Source organism: Pan paniscus, chromosome 9 (assembly GCF_029289425.2).
Source record: "Pan paniscus chromosome 9, NHGRI_mPanPan1-v2.0_pri, whole genome shotgun sequence".
NCBI classification, from domain to species: Eukaryota; Metazoa; Chordata; class Mammalia; order Primates; family Hominidae; genus Pan; species Pan paniscus.
The window spans coordinates 124169512-124186340 of record NC_073258.2 but is presented as its reverse complement, the minus strand read 5'-3'; the positions used below and the strand labels follow the sequence as shown (position 1 = coordinate 124186340).

The 16829-nt window shown below is 44.7% G+C and overlaps 1 protein-coding gene across 9 annotated transcripts in view; it reads right to left on the bottom strand.

Moving 5' to 3' along the window:
- Positions 1–16829, bottom strand: part of GRAMD1B (GRAM domain containing 1B) — a 270435-nt gene that overhangs the window by 143603 nt on the left and 110003 nt on the right. For all 9 annotated transcript variants that reach the window (XM_063608847.1, XM_008973380.5, XM_057299276.2 and 6 more), the window contains one exon: positions 4401–4478. In XM_063608847.1, the coding sequence (XP_063464917.1) occupies positions 4401–4478 (78 nt within the window). The remainder of the gene's footprint in view (positions 1–4400; positions 4479–16829) is intronic.

Below are 16829 nucleotides of genomic sequence, written 5' to 3'. Positions count from 1 at the left end.
CTGGTACTGAAAGATTTTAATTTGAATCTTTAAAATAGAAGAAATCAATGCTAATTTTTTGGCCTGCTCTATGAAACAATCTTTCATGGTACAATTGATGATGTGGTTTGGAAAATTAGAAGAAGCCACAGAAAAAAAATCCCTAATATCCACCTCATCCTTGACCGTTTTCAGTCAGTGACAATACTACCCAGCTCCACCTGCCACCCAGGGGCATTACGAAGAGTAAAGAAGATGATTGCAGGGAGGCCTCACCAGTGCAGGAAATGCCGCCATTCACAGCTTTGGTGCACTGTCCCTCAGAGGGGGCCAGAACGAGGAGCACAGGCCAGATGCCCGCCACTGCCCACATCTCCCCAGGGTTCCAATCTCACCCCAGGTCAGAACATCACAGATCAACGTCCTAAACACCTGGAGACTCTTAACTGGGTAGGAAGAATTAGGTGCAGAGCGTAAGTTAGTTCTGAGCTGAGCCTGGGAGACTAATTTGAGCTCCGGAAACTTGTTCTCTCCAGGAGAAGGAACCCAGCAGCCAAGAAGAGAAGAAAGACTTTCTTCGGAAGGGCTATGGTGAGTGAACACATACTAGAGCCAATTTCTGAGGTTTTGGGGGTTGGAGGGGGGGCCGGTCACAGGGACCACCAGAGGAAGCATACTTCTGACCACATTCTCTCTGTTCCTCATACTCTCCAAAGCGAGTTGATGCAAAACAACATCCCCATCCACCATAAAGAGCTTAGGGGACTGCGAGTGGGCCAGGATGGGAACAAAGGACCCAGGAAGAAATCGAGAGAGTTTTTCTGGGCAGAGGTTTAGATGGGAGAACCTTTGTAACATTTCCTGTGGTTGGAGGAGTGAGTGGTTAGAGAGGAGAAATTAGAATAGAATTTATATCAGTGTAAAGTCCCAAATACCAAACAAAAGGCAGAGTTATCTCTAGTTAGCAAGCAGCTATGTCCTTGGGGAAAATGTATTAGGGTATATGCATCTCAGCACTACTCATCTCTTCCAGGAATGCCCCAAGCAGCAGAGATAATATAAGGTGAGTTGAGGAACTGTCAATCATAGAACTGGTAGAAGAAGAGCAGGCAAAGACATCACGCTCAGAAACGGACAGTATACTTCTGGAGATGTTTGGTGCACAGCACAGGGAAGGCGGCTGTGCTGGGCGACCTCTGTGGCCTCTTCTAATTTTGAGATTATGATTGCTGCAATCTAGAAAGCTTTGCACAGAGAGTGGAGGGTACTCCAGGGACTGAGAGAACTGCCATCAGATCAGATCATACCTGATTAAGCATCTTGACAAGAATGATTAGTCTTTGCTCCTTGGAAGTGCCATGTCTCCATATACGTCGGTCTAAATTGATAAGCTGAACTGTTTTGATTAACAGGGGGCATAAAACTGAGAACCAGGGCAGAACTCACAAGACTTCATAATCTAAAGAAATAAGGACTAGAGAGGTTCCACTCTCTCAACCGGAACGAAATCCCTTTTGACACACCACCCAGCTTTTGCTTGAACACTCCTATGAAGGGGAGAGATTACAGCAGTCCCCCCTTATCTGCGGTTTGTTACCCACAGTCAAGTGTGGTCAGAAGATATTAAATGCAGTGGTGGCTAATGCCTGTAATCCCAACACTTTGCAGGGCTGAAGCAGGCGGGTCACTTGACCTCAGGAGTTGAGAGCAGCCGGGGAAATGTGGCAAGAACTTGTCTCTACAAAAATATACAAAAATTAGCCAGGTATGGTGGCAGGCGCCAATAGTCCTGGATATTCAGGAGGCTAAGGTGGGAAAATCACTTGAACCCTAGAGGCAGAGGTTGGAGTGAGTTGAGATCACGCCACTGCACTTCAGCCTGGGTGACAGAGACCCTATCTCAAAAAAAAAAAAAAAAGAAAAAGAAAAGAAAATATTAAATGGAAATAAACAGTTCATCAGTTTCAAATTACGTGTCATCCTGAGAAGCGCGATGAAATCGCTTGCTGTCCCACCTGGAACGTGAATCATCCCTTTGTTCAGCATATCCATGCTGTATACATGCCCCACCCGTTAGTCACTTCGTTCTCAGTTCTCAGATAGAAAATCCAAGCTAGTACAGCTCTATCATGGAAGAGTGCTTTCTTATCCTGAGCTGCAATCCTTCTCACTGACTTCTAACCCTCCAGTTCTATTTCTTCAGCTTTCAGATATCTAAAAATCTCTTTTCCAGGCTAAATCCCTTTCCTTCAACCAACTCTTTTTTTTTTTCCGCCCAATCTGGAGTGCAGTGGCACAATCTTGACTCACTGCAACCTCCACCTCCTGGGTTCAAGTGATTCTGCCTCAGCCTCCGGAGTAGCTAGGACTACAGGCGTGCACCATCACACTCGACTAATTTTTGCATTTTTAGTAGAGACGGGGCTTCCCCATGTTGGCCAGGCTGGTCTCGAACTCCTGGCCTCAAGTGATCTGCCTACCTTGGCTTCCCAAAGTGCTGGGATTACCGATGTGAGCCACCTCAGAGGGCCGCAACCAACTCTTATTATAATGATATAGTTACGATATAATCATTCTTTTATGGACTCTAATGCATCCACATCCACTTTCAAAGAACTGGAATAATACATGAAATATGGTCATACTAGTACAGATTACAGTGACATCTTCTTCTTTTGTTTAATCCATGCACCATGCTCCCATGAATGAATTAAAAACTTTCAAAGATCATTTGGTAGTTGTGTCATATTATTGTTTCATATTTGGCTGGCAAATAAAAATATTCTTTCTTTTTCACATGAAATCCTATCAAATTAGGCTCCCTGTGGCAATTCTACACTTGTGAAATACATCTTTTCTAACATAAATATACAAGATCACATTTCATAGACATTTCAAGACTTCACAGTGAGCCAGGCATGGTGGCTCACGCTTGTAATCCCAGCACTTTGAGGGCTGAAGCAGGTGAATCACTTGAGGCCAGGAGTTCAAGACCAGCCTGACCAACATGGCGAAGCCCCGTCTCTACTAAAAATATAAAAATTAGCGGGGCATGGTAGCACTTGCCTGTAATCCCAATTACTCCAGAGGCTGAGGTGGGAGAATCTCTTGAACCCAGGAGGTGGAGGTTGCAGTGAGCTGAGATTGCACCACTGCACTCCAGCCTATGTGACAGAGTGAGATTATGTCTCAGAAAAAAAAAAAAAATTAAAAATTAAAAAATTAAAAAATTAAAAAATCACATTTCCATTAAAAAGAAAATATCTCCTTGATTTCCACCCATTGTTCTACTCAAAATAATATTAAATCTTGATTCTATCATCCTTGGTGTTCTCTACCCCCTCTCAGCAGACGGTCCACCATAAGTTGATAAATGTGGTAAAAGTACCTTCTGCTTTTTCACCCAGCTTGTTGATAAAAACAATAAACAGAGCTAGACCAAAAGCAGAGCACCTGCGGTAGGCCAGCTGAGACTTCCTTTTGGTTAACGTCAATACCATCAACTTTCTGTAGGCAAAGAAGTTTAACTTGCTACAGCAAATTTACCTCTGTCTACCATTCACGGGCACTGCATGAAGCAGGTGCTGGCTGGTCCTCACACTGAGTGCTTAGTTAGCTGTATCTCCAATCCTCAACCAACCATTGAAGAGCCTCCATATTCTCATTGCATCCTAGACATCCCACCTCATTTTTCATTAACGCTGCTGCCACCTGACACCATCCAACACCTGACATCCTGGGCTATGCAGCTTCCTCAGGCACAAAATGCCCTTCACCTCCTGATCCACATTGTACCCAACCTATAGGGCATGACTCAAGTCCTAACTCCACTGTAAAGTTTTTTGTTGTTGTTGTTGTTTTTAGACGAAGTCTCCCTCTGTTGCCCAGGCTGGAGTGCAGTAGTGCGATCTTGGCTCACTGCAACCTCTGCCTCCCAGGTTCAAGCGATTCTCCTGCCTCAGCCTCGGAGTAGCTGGGATTAGAGGCACATGCCACCATGTCTGGCTAATTTTTGTAGTTTCAGTAGAGATGAGGCTTTACCGTGTTGACCAGGCTAGTCTCGAACTCCAGATCTCAAGTGATCCGCCCGCCTCGACCTCCCAAAGTAATGAGATTGCCGGTGTGAGCCACCAAGCCCTGCTCAGTATGAAGTCTTTTCAACCTATTTGGTTTGCCACACGTTGACTTCTTTTGCTGAACACAAAAAGCCTCTGGGACCAGCCCCTTTGTGTTGCTCCTTCTCCTTTATGGGGTGAAAGTTTTGTCTTTCTAATCAGTCAAGCACAGAGGTCTCAGGCTCTCCCATTCCTCTTCAGTTTTCCACATTTTTTTGCACAGAGCAGAGGCACAATCTTCCTCAAACATTCCACCCCACCCCCTCTATTCTTTGCCCCCATCTCGCCCTCGGAGTTGGACCTTACCTTTCTTCCCGCGCTCGAGGACTCAGGAACCTGCTAGAATCATCATCGTGGCTGCTCTGCTGACTGCTCTGTTGGCTGCTGAGGAAAGACACAGGATATCAACCGTTAACTTCAGCTTCTTTCTCAACCCTGGGGGAGGTCACTTAGACTTCAACTAGACAAAGACATGGGGTTACAAAATTTTAAAGATACAAGTTCCCCCAAGTAAGTCTAGCATAGAGAATGCACAGTTAGACCATATGAGAAATGACACAAGGCTGGTAAAATCCCCAGCCATCACACCTGCAGACTGTCTGTTGCCAGCCAAAACAGAAGAGGCCCATCTCGCCCTGCTACCACACTATTCCCTGGCTATATAAACCTCAAAGAGCAAATGCCTCCGGCATTCTCTCTACCCACTCCTCTTCCTCTCTCTGATGGGATTATAATCCCATTCTCCTCAGCCCACCGGAGACTCTCAAGCCACTGACGTGGACTGGGTGGGGTGTTGTGGGGAGGGTGTGAGATGTGTGGGAGGAGGGAGATTCCGGTAAGACAGAAGACTGGATGGGGCCAGGGGTCACCTAGTCTGCTTCTCCAGTAAGGCAAAAGGCTGGATGGGGTCTGGGGTCACTTAGTCTGCTACTCTGCCTCCAGGGGAGGCTGAGGAGGATGAGAAATAGAAGAAGGAATAAAGGGTGGACTCTCCACACCTTAAGGCACTGTAAGTGAGATAATTACACAGCTTTAGTTCAGGCAGAGTTCTTTTGGGAGGTCATATCTTATAATAATAGGGGAAAGAATGGCCTTTCCTCTTACTCCAGAGAAAGAAAAGCTTATCAGACACTTCATGACACTAACTGCTGGCATAGCTGATGAACAAATCATTTTTATTAATTATTATTAAATACTCCAGCCATCTGATCAGGAGTCCACAAACTAGAAACTCTGGCTCAATCTAGAGCCACGTGTTTTTGCTCAGCCCCGTGAGCTAAGGGTGGTTTTTGTACTTTTTAGTGGTTGGAAGAAAAAAAATCCAAAAAAGAATATTTCATGACAGGTGAAAATGATGTGAAATTTAAATTTAGTGTCCACAAATGAAGTTTTACTGGAACACAGCTAAGCCTACATTTACATATTATCTTTGGCAATTTTCCTGCTACCATGTCAGAGCTGAGTGGTTAAGGCAGAGTTGAGTAACTAAGACAGAGTTGTGGGCACCATAGGCCCACAAAGCCCACAATGCTCACCATCTGGCCCTTTACAGAGAAAGTTGGCCAACCCCTGCTTTACATAGGTTCTATTAATAATAAATCCTTATTACCAGGAAGTTGGCCAACCCCTGCTTCACATAGGTTCTATTAATAATAAATCCCTATTACCATAAATGTCACTATAACCAAGGCTACCACATAACCAACATTTTCTTCTTGTTCTGGTGGATCGCCTGCTGCACTAAGATGCATTGGTCTCTACAGAGTATATTCCTTAGCCTAGATGCCCAGTAGAATGCAAACTGGACAATCTTGCCGAGCAAGTGCTTGCTCCAGTGTCTGTACACTCTCAGCCAAAGCACATGAGTTCTGTGGTTACAGTTACCACATGCTCTTATGTTCCGTTCTTCCAGCAAGAAGTAAATGACCTGAAAAGCAATTAACATCCAATTTTCAAACACAGACACAAGAAACCATACACGTTACCACACACACCAGAAACCAGAACAGCGCCGTACACAAAGCCTCCGGCTGCTCGGCAGAACTCACTGTGTACGGAATCCCTTTCTCTTTCCCTTCCATGCAGCACGTTTTCACAGCTCGTTCACTATGCAGTGGCTGCTCATCATTTTCACTTTGCCAGCTCGGATGGATTTGCCTATTACCAACTCCACATAACCAAATTTCACTATAATGTCGTTAACTCATGAGATGTCTTACTTGGAACTGGCCTGTTATATGAATCAAGCATTCCCTTATATACAACCTGGGACAAGTGTTACTCCACAGTAGGCAGCACACAGATGACTGTAACTCAAATTCCAAAGCCCACACAGCTCCAGAAGCAGGGTCTACACTGTGGGAGAACACACCATTTACAACAGTCAACAGGGCTCAACCAAGCCAACCACAATCAGCATTGCAGCCTCTTCAAAGCAGAGGTCAAACTTGACCCCGCTGAGCCAGGATGGGCTGGTTCTTCCTAGTCCCCCTATCCTCCCCCGGCAATCAAAATTTTAAACTAATAAAGGGGGCTCCCAGAACTCAAGGCCATCTACCAGGATTTCAGAAAAATAATTCTAAGCTGATATTTGCAAGTTTACCCACTAGATGGCACTGTAGACTTCCAAACCAGAACTACAAGGAAAACCAATAAGGAGCCTCAGGAACCGGAACCAGGAACTGCCTCCTTTCTGGCGCCCCTCTCTGGCCTGCCTTCCCATGGCTTAGAAAACAGTTCAGATGGCAGAGAAGGCAGCAATGGGTCATCTTCAAACTGTGTATTGGTTTCAAATAAATATCAAACTACATGCATCCAACAAGTATTCACATCACGCTATGTGTACACGAAGCATCATCAAGACAATGGTTAAGAGTCTACAATATGGAACCAGGCGGGTTGGCTCATGCCTGTAATCCCAGCACTTTGGGAGGCTGAGACCGGAGGATCGCTCAAACCCAGGAGTTCCTGATCAGCCTGGGCAACCTGGTGAGACCCCATCTCTATAAAAAAAAAATTAGCCAGGCATGATGGTGTACACCTGGAGTCCCAGCTACTCGGAAGACTGTGGTGGGAGGAAGGAAGGACAAAGAAAGAAAAAGAGAAGAGGCTGGGTGTGGTGGCTCACGCCTGTAATCCCAGAACTTTGGGAGGCGAGGCGGGTGGATCACCTGAGATCAGGAGTTTGAGACGAGACTGGCCAACATGGTGAAACCTCATCTCTACTAAAAAAAATAAAAAATTAAAAATTAAAAAAATTAGCCAGTCTTGGTGGCAAGCGCCTGTAATCCCAGCTACTTGGGAGACTGAGGTCAGGAGAATCACTTGAACCAGGGAGGCGGAGGTTGCAGTGAGCGAGATCGCGCCACTACACTCCAGCCTGGGAGACAGAGTGAGACTCCATCTGAAAAAAAAAAAAAGAGAAGAAAAGGGAAGGAAAAGGGAAAGGGAAAAGGAAAGGGAAGGGAAGAGAAAGGGAAAGGAAAGGAAGGGAGAAGGAAGAGAAAGGGAGAAGGAGAAGGAAGGGAGAGAGAACAGAAAGGGGAAGGGAGGGAAGGGAGGGGAGGGGAGAGAGAGGGAAAGGAAGGGAGACGGGAGGGAGGGGAAAGGGAGGCCACTAACAGATAAAACTGTCTTTTGGAAACCCTGAAAAAGAAACTCTAAACTAGGATTTGGAATGACTTTGCCTTGGCACCGATGACTGAAAGATGCCTTAACACTGCAAAGAAGGGAATTGTATAAGCAACTGTTTGCCATTCGCTCAAGACAGCTAGTCCAGTGACAATTCCATTTACCACTTACCGTTTCCATTTTCATTTCCATTTTCCATTTACCACTCTCAAGTACCCAGCACTGTGCTAGGGGAGGGGAGGGGAGGAGAGGGGAGGGAAGGGAGAATGAAAGGGAGGGGAGGGAGAGGGGAGGCGGAAGGGAAGGAAGGGGGAGAAGGGGAGAGGATGGGAGGGGGAGAGGAGGGGGGAGGGGGGAGGGGAGGCAAGGGAGAGGGAAAGAAAGAGAAAAAGAAAGAAAGAAGGAGGAAAGAAAGAAAGAGAAAGAAATGTGAAGTATGAAAAAGAGCATCTGCCACATTTTAACTGCTATGTAAATGCCAGGTGCCATTATCCTATATGCAAGGCATCATTTTATGGGTTATAGGAAAAGAAAGACGTGAATCAAACAAGGATCCTGCTCTCAAAGTTCTTAGAATCTGGAAAGTAAGATTCAATATAAATAACTATATTTAAAAGCAGAAAAATGATAACTCTCAATACTATGTATTAAGTACTATGGGAACACAGAATGCAGAAATGTCATGTCCTTCTGGGACCAGTAAGACAATTCTGTCTTAACAACAAGATTTTTGTGCTGCCACTTAAAACTGGATAGACTCAAGACATGCAGAAATGAGAAGAAAAGGCATTCTAGTTCAATTCCGTCTACCACTCTCATGTACCCAGCACTGTGCTAGGAGACAGTACTGTAAAGATGATCAGGACAAGGTCTCTCCAGCAAAGAGCTCCCAGTCTAAGACATACAAATATTCACCGTGGACTGTGATGCAACAACAGCAGAAAAATGAACAAGGTGTAGCTGGTGGACACTTCTGTTGGAAAGCTCCAGGGAACACATCAGAGAAGTGAACATCGAGCTGGAGGGACTCTAGATAAATCCATGGTGGCAACAGGCATAGGGTATATACAGGATCTTTCCTCCTCCAGTACCCTCGGCAGAGGCCTGGCCCTATTTCCTCCCATTATTTGAGCTTGTTTTTCAACAGTCTTAAAGAAGTTAAATGGGCCGGGTGCGGTGGCTCACGCCTGTAATCCCAGCACTTTAGGAAGCCGAGGCGGGTGGATCACCTGAAGTAAGGAGTTCGAGACCAGCCTGGCCAACATGGTGAAACCCCGTCTCTACTAAAAATACAAAAAATTAGCCAGGTGTGATGGTGCACGCCTATAATCCCAGCTACTTGGGAAGTTGAGACAGGAGAATCACTTGAACCTGGGAGGTGGAGATTGCAGTGAGCCAAGATCGTGCCACTGCCCTCCAGCCTAGATAACAGAGACAGACTCCGTCTCAAAAAAAAAAAAAAAAAGAAGTTAAATGGATGAATTGCTGCCAACCACTCCTCCACTCAATCCCATGAAATAATGTTGTTGAGCAGAATTTCCAGAGATTCAGACACTGCCTCACCCTCTCACACACACCCTTTCAATTCTTCTCTTATATGAGCCTTTTTCAATGATACAGGCCACCTGGACCCCAGGCAACTCACGCTGCTCCCTAAATAAACCTACCAGTCTTCGGAGACCATGAAAAGAGCAACCTCCAGGCCAAGGTGTTTATAAAGGAGTGCAGCATGCTACAAGGTCAAAAAGCACACCCCCCTCCACTCCAGATTAGTCAAGGCCTTAGTGGGAGAAGACATCCAGTCTGTGTCCACTCTGGGATTCAGGAGGTTGAAAAGAACTTGGAGAAAGTCCAGCAGAGGGCACTAACAGATGAAACTGTCTGTTGGAAACCCTGAAAAAGAAACTCTAAACTAGGATTTGGAATGTCTTTGCCTGGGCACCGGATGACTGAAAGATGGCTTAACACTGCAAGGAAGGGAATTTGTATAAGCAACTGCTTGCCATTCGCTCAAGACAGCTAGATATGGAACTAGGATGACTTAAATCCCTCCTGCTGTACATTCAAGCTTCAGATAAAATTCATTGTATAAATTAAATTTTGGAACACTAGACCATGTTCCTAAATAAGATGGGAAGCTGTTGGTAAAATTCTGGGATATTCCTGAGGGAAACCAGCTGAAGCAGAATCCTGGTTTTGTTTAAGACCAGCGTGCTAGTGCAGGAGCTTATCCTGGAAGGTCACATTAATACCAGCAGCACTGGAAGGACTGGGAAAAATCCACAGGAATCTGAGCCAAAGCACGCTCCACAAGGCAGAAATTCACTAGGCTTTGACCAGGAAGCTCTGCAATGCGGGCTGGGCAAATTCTCATGATTCCAGTGATCTCCCTTCCTCCCTCCCTATACCCAGGACACGTGCAGAAAGTACAGACTAAACCCACGAACCATCAGGAAGCCGTCCTTCTGCCCTCTGAAAGGCACGGCTTTACTGCTAGAAAGACGGAATATGGCAACCTCTACTGAGTAGGTGCTTCCTAGGGAGAAACAGCTCTTTCTCTTCCAGGCAACCCTACAGGAGTCATAGCTTCCTATGCCCAGAAGGGGTTCTGAGAGATTCAGGTGGTCCCAAGCCATCATGGGGGCATGTAGGCTGTAATGCAGTATTTCCAGAGCCTGATGGAAACTACATTTACCCACACCCAGGCTGCAGAGACTAATGTACTGCATCTCTTTACTTCTGGCTGCAACTGAGGCAATCTTTCCTGTTAGTATCAATTATCTCGTGCTAATTAGAAGCGGCAAAAGGCTCTGAGTGGCAGTTATAGATGTCTTTGTTAATAAAAATGGGGAAATATATTATTTTAAGCAGTGATACAGTAGAAATAGCACCAAGGCAGACAAACCTGGGTTTGCCCCCTGCCTTTATTTGTTTTTTGTTTTTCTGGATTGAGGTCCTTGGGACATAGGTTTTGTTTCTTATTAGCCTTCTAACCTTGGCCAAGTCACTTATCCTCCCTTAGCCTATTTCCTGAAAAATGGAGACTTATTGCGATTACTCACAACTTAGTCCTCTATTTATAGAACTGCACAGAGGATTAAGTTGTGAATAATCCAGTCACAGTATCTGAGTTCAGGATATGGCGTCAGAGAGATGCACATTCTAGTCCTGACTCTGCCACTTAGCAGAGGGGGAGATTGAGAAAATTATTTCACTTTTCTAACAGTCAGATGTGGGTAATAATGCATGCCTTAAAAGACTGCAGTTCTGTTGGATTCAAGATTGCCATTACTTTAAAAAAATTAAAAGTTAAAAAAAACAAAACATTGCAGTGGGGATTAGAAATGGTAGAAATCATCTGTAGAACATGTTTAGGGCAGTATCAGGCCCTTGGTGAGTGTATCATAAATGGTGGATATCTATTACACTGAGTATTCAGTTAGTGTGTCAGAATATTTTGAAATAGCCAGTGCATGGGAGAAAGATAACAGAAAAGGCCCTTAGCCTGAAAAGTAGGGCCTCACCACCACTGACAGAAGAGAGAGCTGGGTTTTCATGCTAAATTATTTCTACATATAAAATGACTCTGGCATTTACTATTTCAGCTTAAGTAGGAAAGGTGTATGGGGGAAGAGAAGGCAGGTAGCAAAGACGGAGAGAATAAAGGAGGAGTTTCTGTGTGCCACCTGGCAAGCAGGTATGGACAAGTCTAATAATAGAAAATAAGTAAACAAATGTGACGGGGGTACTGCCACCTCCTTACAGAACATCCCTCAATATCCTCAAACACCACTTAGAAATAACATACTTGAGGTGAATATTGAGAATTTGTCTACCGAGTTAGAAGGTTCACTTCTGCTTAACAGCTCCCATAGGAACCTGCAGCAAGGTGGGTAGAATCCCTGGTCAAACATTCAGGGATTCAAAATCCAGCTAAATATCTTCCTAGCTCCTTACAACTCATGAATACTTCTCTATTTAATGGTTCTTGGGACTGGGTGAGGTGGGTCACACCTGTAATCCCAGCATTTTGGGAGGTTGAGGAAGGAGGATCTCTGGAGCCCGGGAGTTTTGAGACCAGCCTAGGTAATACAGTGAGACTTCATCTCTACAAAAAATAAATTAAAACAAAAATTAGCACGGTGCGGTGGTGTGTGCCTGTAGTCCTAGCTACTGGTGATATGGGAGTTAAGAAGAAATTGTCAGGGCACGGTGGCTCACGCCTGTAATCCCAGCACTTTGGGAGGCCGAGGTGGGCGGATCACCTGAGGTCAGGAGTTCAAGACCAGCCTGGCTACCATGGTGAAACCCCGTCTCTACTACAAACACAAAACTTAGCCAGGCATGGTGGCAGACTCCTGTAATCCCAGCTACTCAGGAGGCTGAGGCAGGAGAATTGTTTGAACCTGGAGGCAGAGGTTGCAGTGAGCCAAGATTGCACCATTGCTCTCCAGCCTGGGGGACAAGAGCGAGACTTCGTCTCAAAAAATAAAAGAAGAAATTATTTAGGCAGATAGTGAGGGTAAGGAAGTCCTCCGTAAGATTTTCCTGTTAATGAAAAGCATCCCCCAAATCATTTTCTTTTCTAACAAAGAGCAGCCTGTAAAACTGAGCTGTAGACATAGACAAGCAAGCTGGAAGCTTCCATGGGTGAATGCCAGCAGTTGTGCCAATAGGAAAAGGCTACCTGGGACTAGGCATGTTCAAAATGGTGGCTCCATCTTCCCTTCTCTTTGCCAGCCACATGTATGGTAAGGAGCAGACAACATGGTGCCAGCCAAGTGGAAAGCCCATCTGGATAATAAGATTAGGGTGGAGTGGCCAGCCTTCCCCCTGGGCTATGTAAACATCACACCTGGTCCAACCAGTCTGTGAGCCCTATATAAATCAGACACCACCTCCTCAAGCCTGTCTATAAAAATCTGGTGCACTCCACAGCACCTGGCGTAATTCCCATTTGGGTGCCCCTCTCTCTCACAAGAGTGAGTTGTTCTTTCTCTTTCTTTCGCCTATTAAACCTTCACTCCTAAACTCACTCCTCATGTGTGTCTGTGTCCTTAATTTTCTTGGCATGAGATGACGAACCTTGGGTATTACCCCAGACAACAACGCTGCTTCACCGGGGAGGCTGAGGTGGGAGGAACGCTTGAGCCAAAGAGATCAAGGTTACAGTGAACTATTATCACACCACTGCACTCCAGCCCAGGCAACAGGGTGAAACCATATCACTAAAAAAATAAAATAGTTCACCTCTGAACATGCCCATGTCTGTGTTTAACAAAAGAAAAGGCTCTCTCTCCACTTCTTTCTTTTTTCTTTTTTTCTTTTTTTTTTTTGAGACAGAGTCTTGCTCCGTTGCCCAGGCTGGAGTGCAGTGGCATGATCTTGGCTCACTGCAACCTCTGCCTCCTGAGTTCAAGTTCCCACCTTAGCCTCCTGAGTAGCTGGGATGACAGGCCCGCACCACCATGCCTGGCTATGTTGGCCAGGCTTGTCTTGAACTCCTGGCCTCAAATGATCCGCCTGGATTGGCCTCCCAAAGTGCTGGGATTATAGGCATGAGCCACCACACCCAGCGTTAGTTTTCCTCTCTTGATGGCCATTTTATTGCAAGAACATACATACTACTTTGTAATTGCTGAACTTCCATTAAAACAATATTATAATAAATTCAGGAGCTTTACTATGCAGATTCCTTGGCCCCTCTCCAAATGTATGAAGTCGGAGTATGAACCTGTCCAGGTATACGTATTTTTAAAAAGCTTAAAAATGATTCTGGGGGGCAACCAGGATTTGAGGTTCACTGGATGTTATACTCAATGCCCCTACTTCTTCACCACTGCTTTATGAATTAATCTATTGCAATGTGCACCCCACGCCTACCTCTCCTTGGTTTTATCAGCAGGGACCTCTGTTACACCAAGACCAATGACAATAGTTAAATCTTAATCTTTGACCAGCCAGGCAGGTCTGACATTGATGATTATTCTCCTTCTTGAAACGCATACTTCTTGCATTCTCTGGCATTACTCTCCCCTGTTTCTTGCGTTTTGTCCTACTTTCACTTCTTTTTCTGGGGAAGTTTCTTGGGCTCTTCTTCTATTTGGTCCTAAAATGTTTCCCGGGACTCATTCAGACACTCATTTAAAATTACCAAGCATCAACTATGTACTAAGCATTGTTCTAGAATCTAGATACTGGGTATAGAGCAGTAAACAACACAGATGAGGTCTCTGCTCTTAAGGAGTTTACATTCTATTGGGTTCCTGCTTCTTCCTGTTTTATATCAGGGAAACCTAAGTTTTGTGGACCTCTGAAATTGTTATCAATATAATGTGCAATAATACTATATGTTCCTGAGAGAAGTTTACAGCCTTCATCAGATTCTCAAATATGCCTGGGCCCATACGAGGTTAAAATCTACTGCAATTCATCTCTTTGTGAAATCTTATCACACTCAAGGCTTCAATTATTATGAATATGCTGGTAACTCCCAAAGATAGCAGAGCACAGAACTGAACGATGTGGTCACTAGTCACATGCGGCTACATAAATTTAAATTAATTAAAAATGCAGTTCCTTAGTCACACCAGTATTTCAAGTACTCAACATCCATATGTGGCTCGTGGCTTCATTGTGGACAGTACAGATAGAGAGCATTTTCATCACTGCAGAAAACTTTATTGGACAGCACTGGTATGGATCAAACCCAGGATTTGAGTTCTAGCTTGGCCACTTGTTTTCTTAGCAACTCAGAGCAAATTTCTTAACCTCTCTCTACATTCCCATCCTTTTATCTGTCAAAATGTAAGCAACCTTACAGACCTGTTGTGAGGATTAAGCAAGTTAATTAATATCCAGCACTTAACGTGGTAGCCCTTCCTAGTTTACTTTTTGTGTTCCAAGCTCTTGTGTTCTCTTACTCGGGAGGCTGAGGCAGGAGAATTGCTTGAATCCGAGAGGTGGAGGTTGCAGTAAGCCGAGATCGTACCACTGCACTCCAGCCTGGGTGACAGAGTGAGACCCCGCCTCAAAAAAAAAAAAAAAAAAAAAAAAGAAAGAAAAATGTGAGTTGGCTGGGCATGGTTGCTCATGCCTGTAATCCTAGTATTTTGGGAGGCCAAGGTGGGGTTATCACTTGAGCCTTGGTGTTTAAGGCCAGCCTGGACATCATGGTGAAACTCTATTTTTAAAATAAATAAAAGAAAAAAAATGTGAGCTGCTCTTGGCAGTTTTGTAAGTAGTAACTGTCTTCTAAATAAGAAGTGGTTAGCTTTTGTATGGTTTTGTGTGATGAGTTGGAGATAATATGGAGATAATATTTTAAGTGTCTTCTGTGGTGTGGGTGTGCAAGCCCTTGAGGAATTGATTTCACTCTTGCATGTGGGCAGGAGTCCTGAATATGACTTGATCATGGAGAACCTCTGGTCTGTAGACTGGTCTTTGTGGAACCCAGTAAAGTCAGTGTGAACCATAGTAAGCTCATCTAGGGTGTCCTTATCTATGTCATTAGAGAGATGATTCTATTTCCCCATACTTGGTTATTTTCTCGCATTCCCTTTTTGTCCTCCTATGCCATACATATTTACATCAGAGTTGTAACATTTCAATATAAAGTCATTTAAACAACAACAACAAAAATGCAGCACTTAGCAGAAGGCTTGGCAAGTAAATAAATACATCCCCGACAACTGTTAATAATGCTTATTTTTTTCTTGTGCCATCAGGTGGAAGAAGAAAAAGAGAGAGAGGAAGGAAGGAAGGAAAGAAAGAGAAAGAAAGAAGGAAAGAAAGAAAGAAAGAAAGAAAGAAAGAAAGAAAGAAAGAAAGAAAGAAAGAAAGAAAGAAAGGAAGGAAGGAAGGAAGGAAGGAAGGAAGGAAGGAAGGAAGGAAGGAAAGAGAAAGGGAAAGGACAAGAAAAAAATTAAAAATAATACTTATTTTTAGTATCGTATAGTTGCAGAGGTACAGAGCTCTCTTAAATGTCCAACAGGAGTCTCAAACTGAGCATTCCCACCACTGAATTCACCATCTTTTTCTCCTCTCCTTATACTCCACAAGTAAAGATTCATATGAACTAGAAATGCAACCCCACATCAGTTTGACACCAAGTCCTACAGACCTTACTTCTTTAGTGACTCTCGAATCCATCCGCCTTCCATTCATCCCTCCGACGGCCTCTGTCTGAAACCAAGCTCTCATCACTCCTCACCCAGATTACTTTAATAGGCTCTTCACTGCCCTCCCCATTGCCACTCTGGCCCCACTCCAGTCTATCCTGACACTGAAACAATGGTCTTACAGAAACACAGATTTAATCATGTCTCTTCCTGGCTTAAAATCCTTTAGCCTTCCCATGATTTCCGAGCAAGTTCCAACTCCTTATCTGAGCAATAACAGCCTCATAACCTGGCTATGGCCTCTCTACCCAGCTCCCTCACGTCACCTCCGCTCTCCACTCCAGCCCTTCTACTTGCCTCTGCCTTTTAATGTGCCTTTCTACTGGCCTGGTAGAGCCTTTTCTCTCACCCTTCTTTGTCCCAGTAATTCCTATCATGGAAGCAATGTAGTTAAGGGCTCCAGCTTTGGACTGCCTGAGTTCAAGTCGACTCTTCCACCTACGCGCTGCTGATGTCCAACCTCTATAAAATGGGGGTGACAATAGCATCTATGTTCTTGGGGTTTTGGGAGAATTAAATAAACACCCACAAATACTTGGAAAGATGAGTAGACACACAATATTATAGCTACTATTATTCTTCAAAAGTAGTAAATCTTCCTTGGTGGCCACCACCCACATTATGGTCCTATATCACCCTGCACTACTTTTTTTTTTTTTTTTGATACAGGGTCTCAATCTGTCGCCCTGGCTGGATGCAGTGGCAGGATCTTGGCTCACTGCAATCTCTGCCTCCCGGGCTCAAGCAATCCTCCCACCTCGGCCTCCTGAGTAGCTGGGACTATACAGTTGTGCCACCATCACACCGGGCTGATTTTTGTATTTCTTGTAAAGATAAGGTCTCACCATCTTGCCCAGGCTGGTCTTGAACTCCTGGACTCAAGGAATCCACCTGCCTCAGCCTCCCGAAGTGCCAGGATTACAGG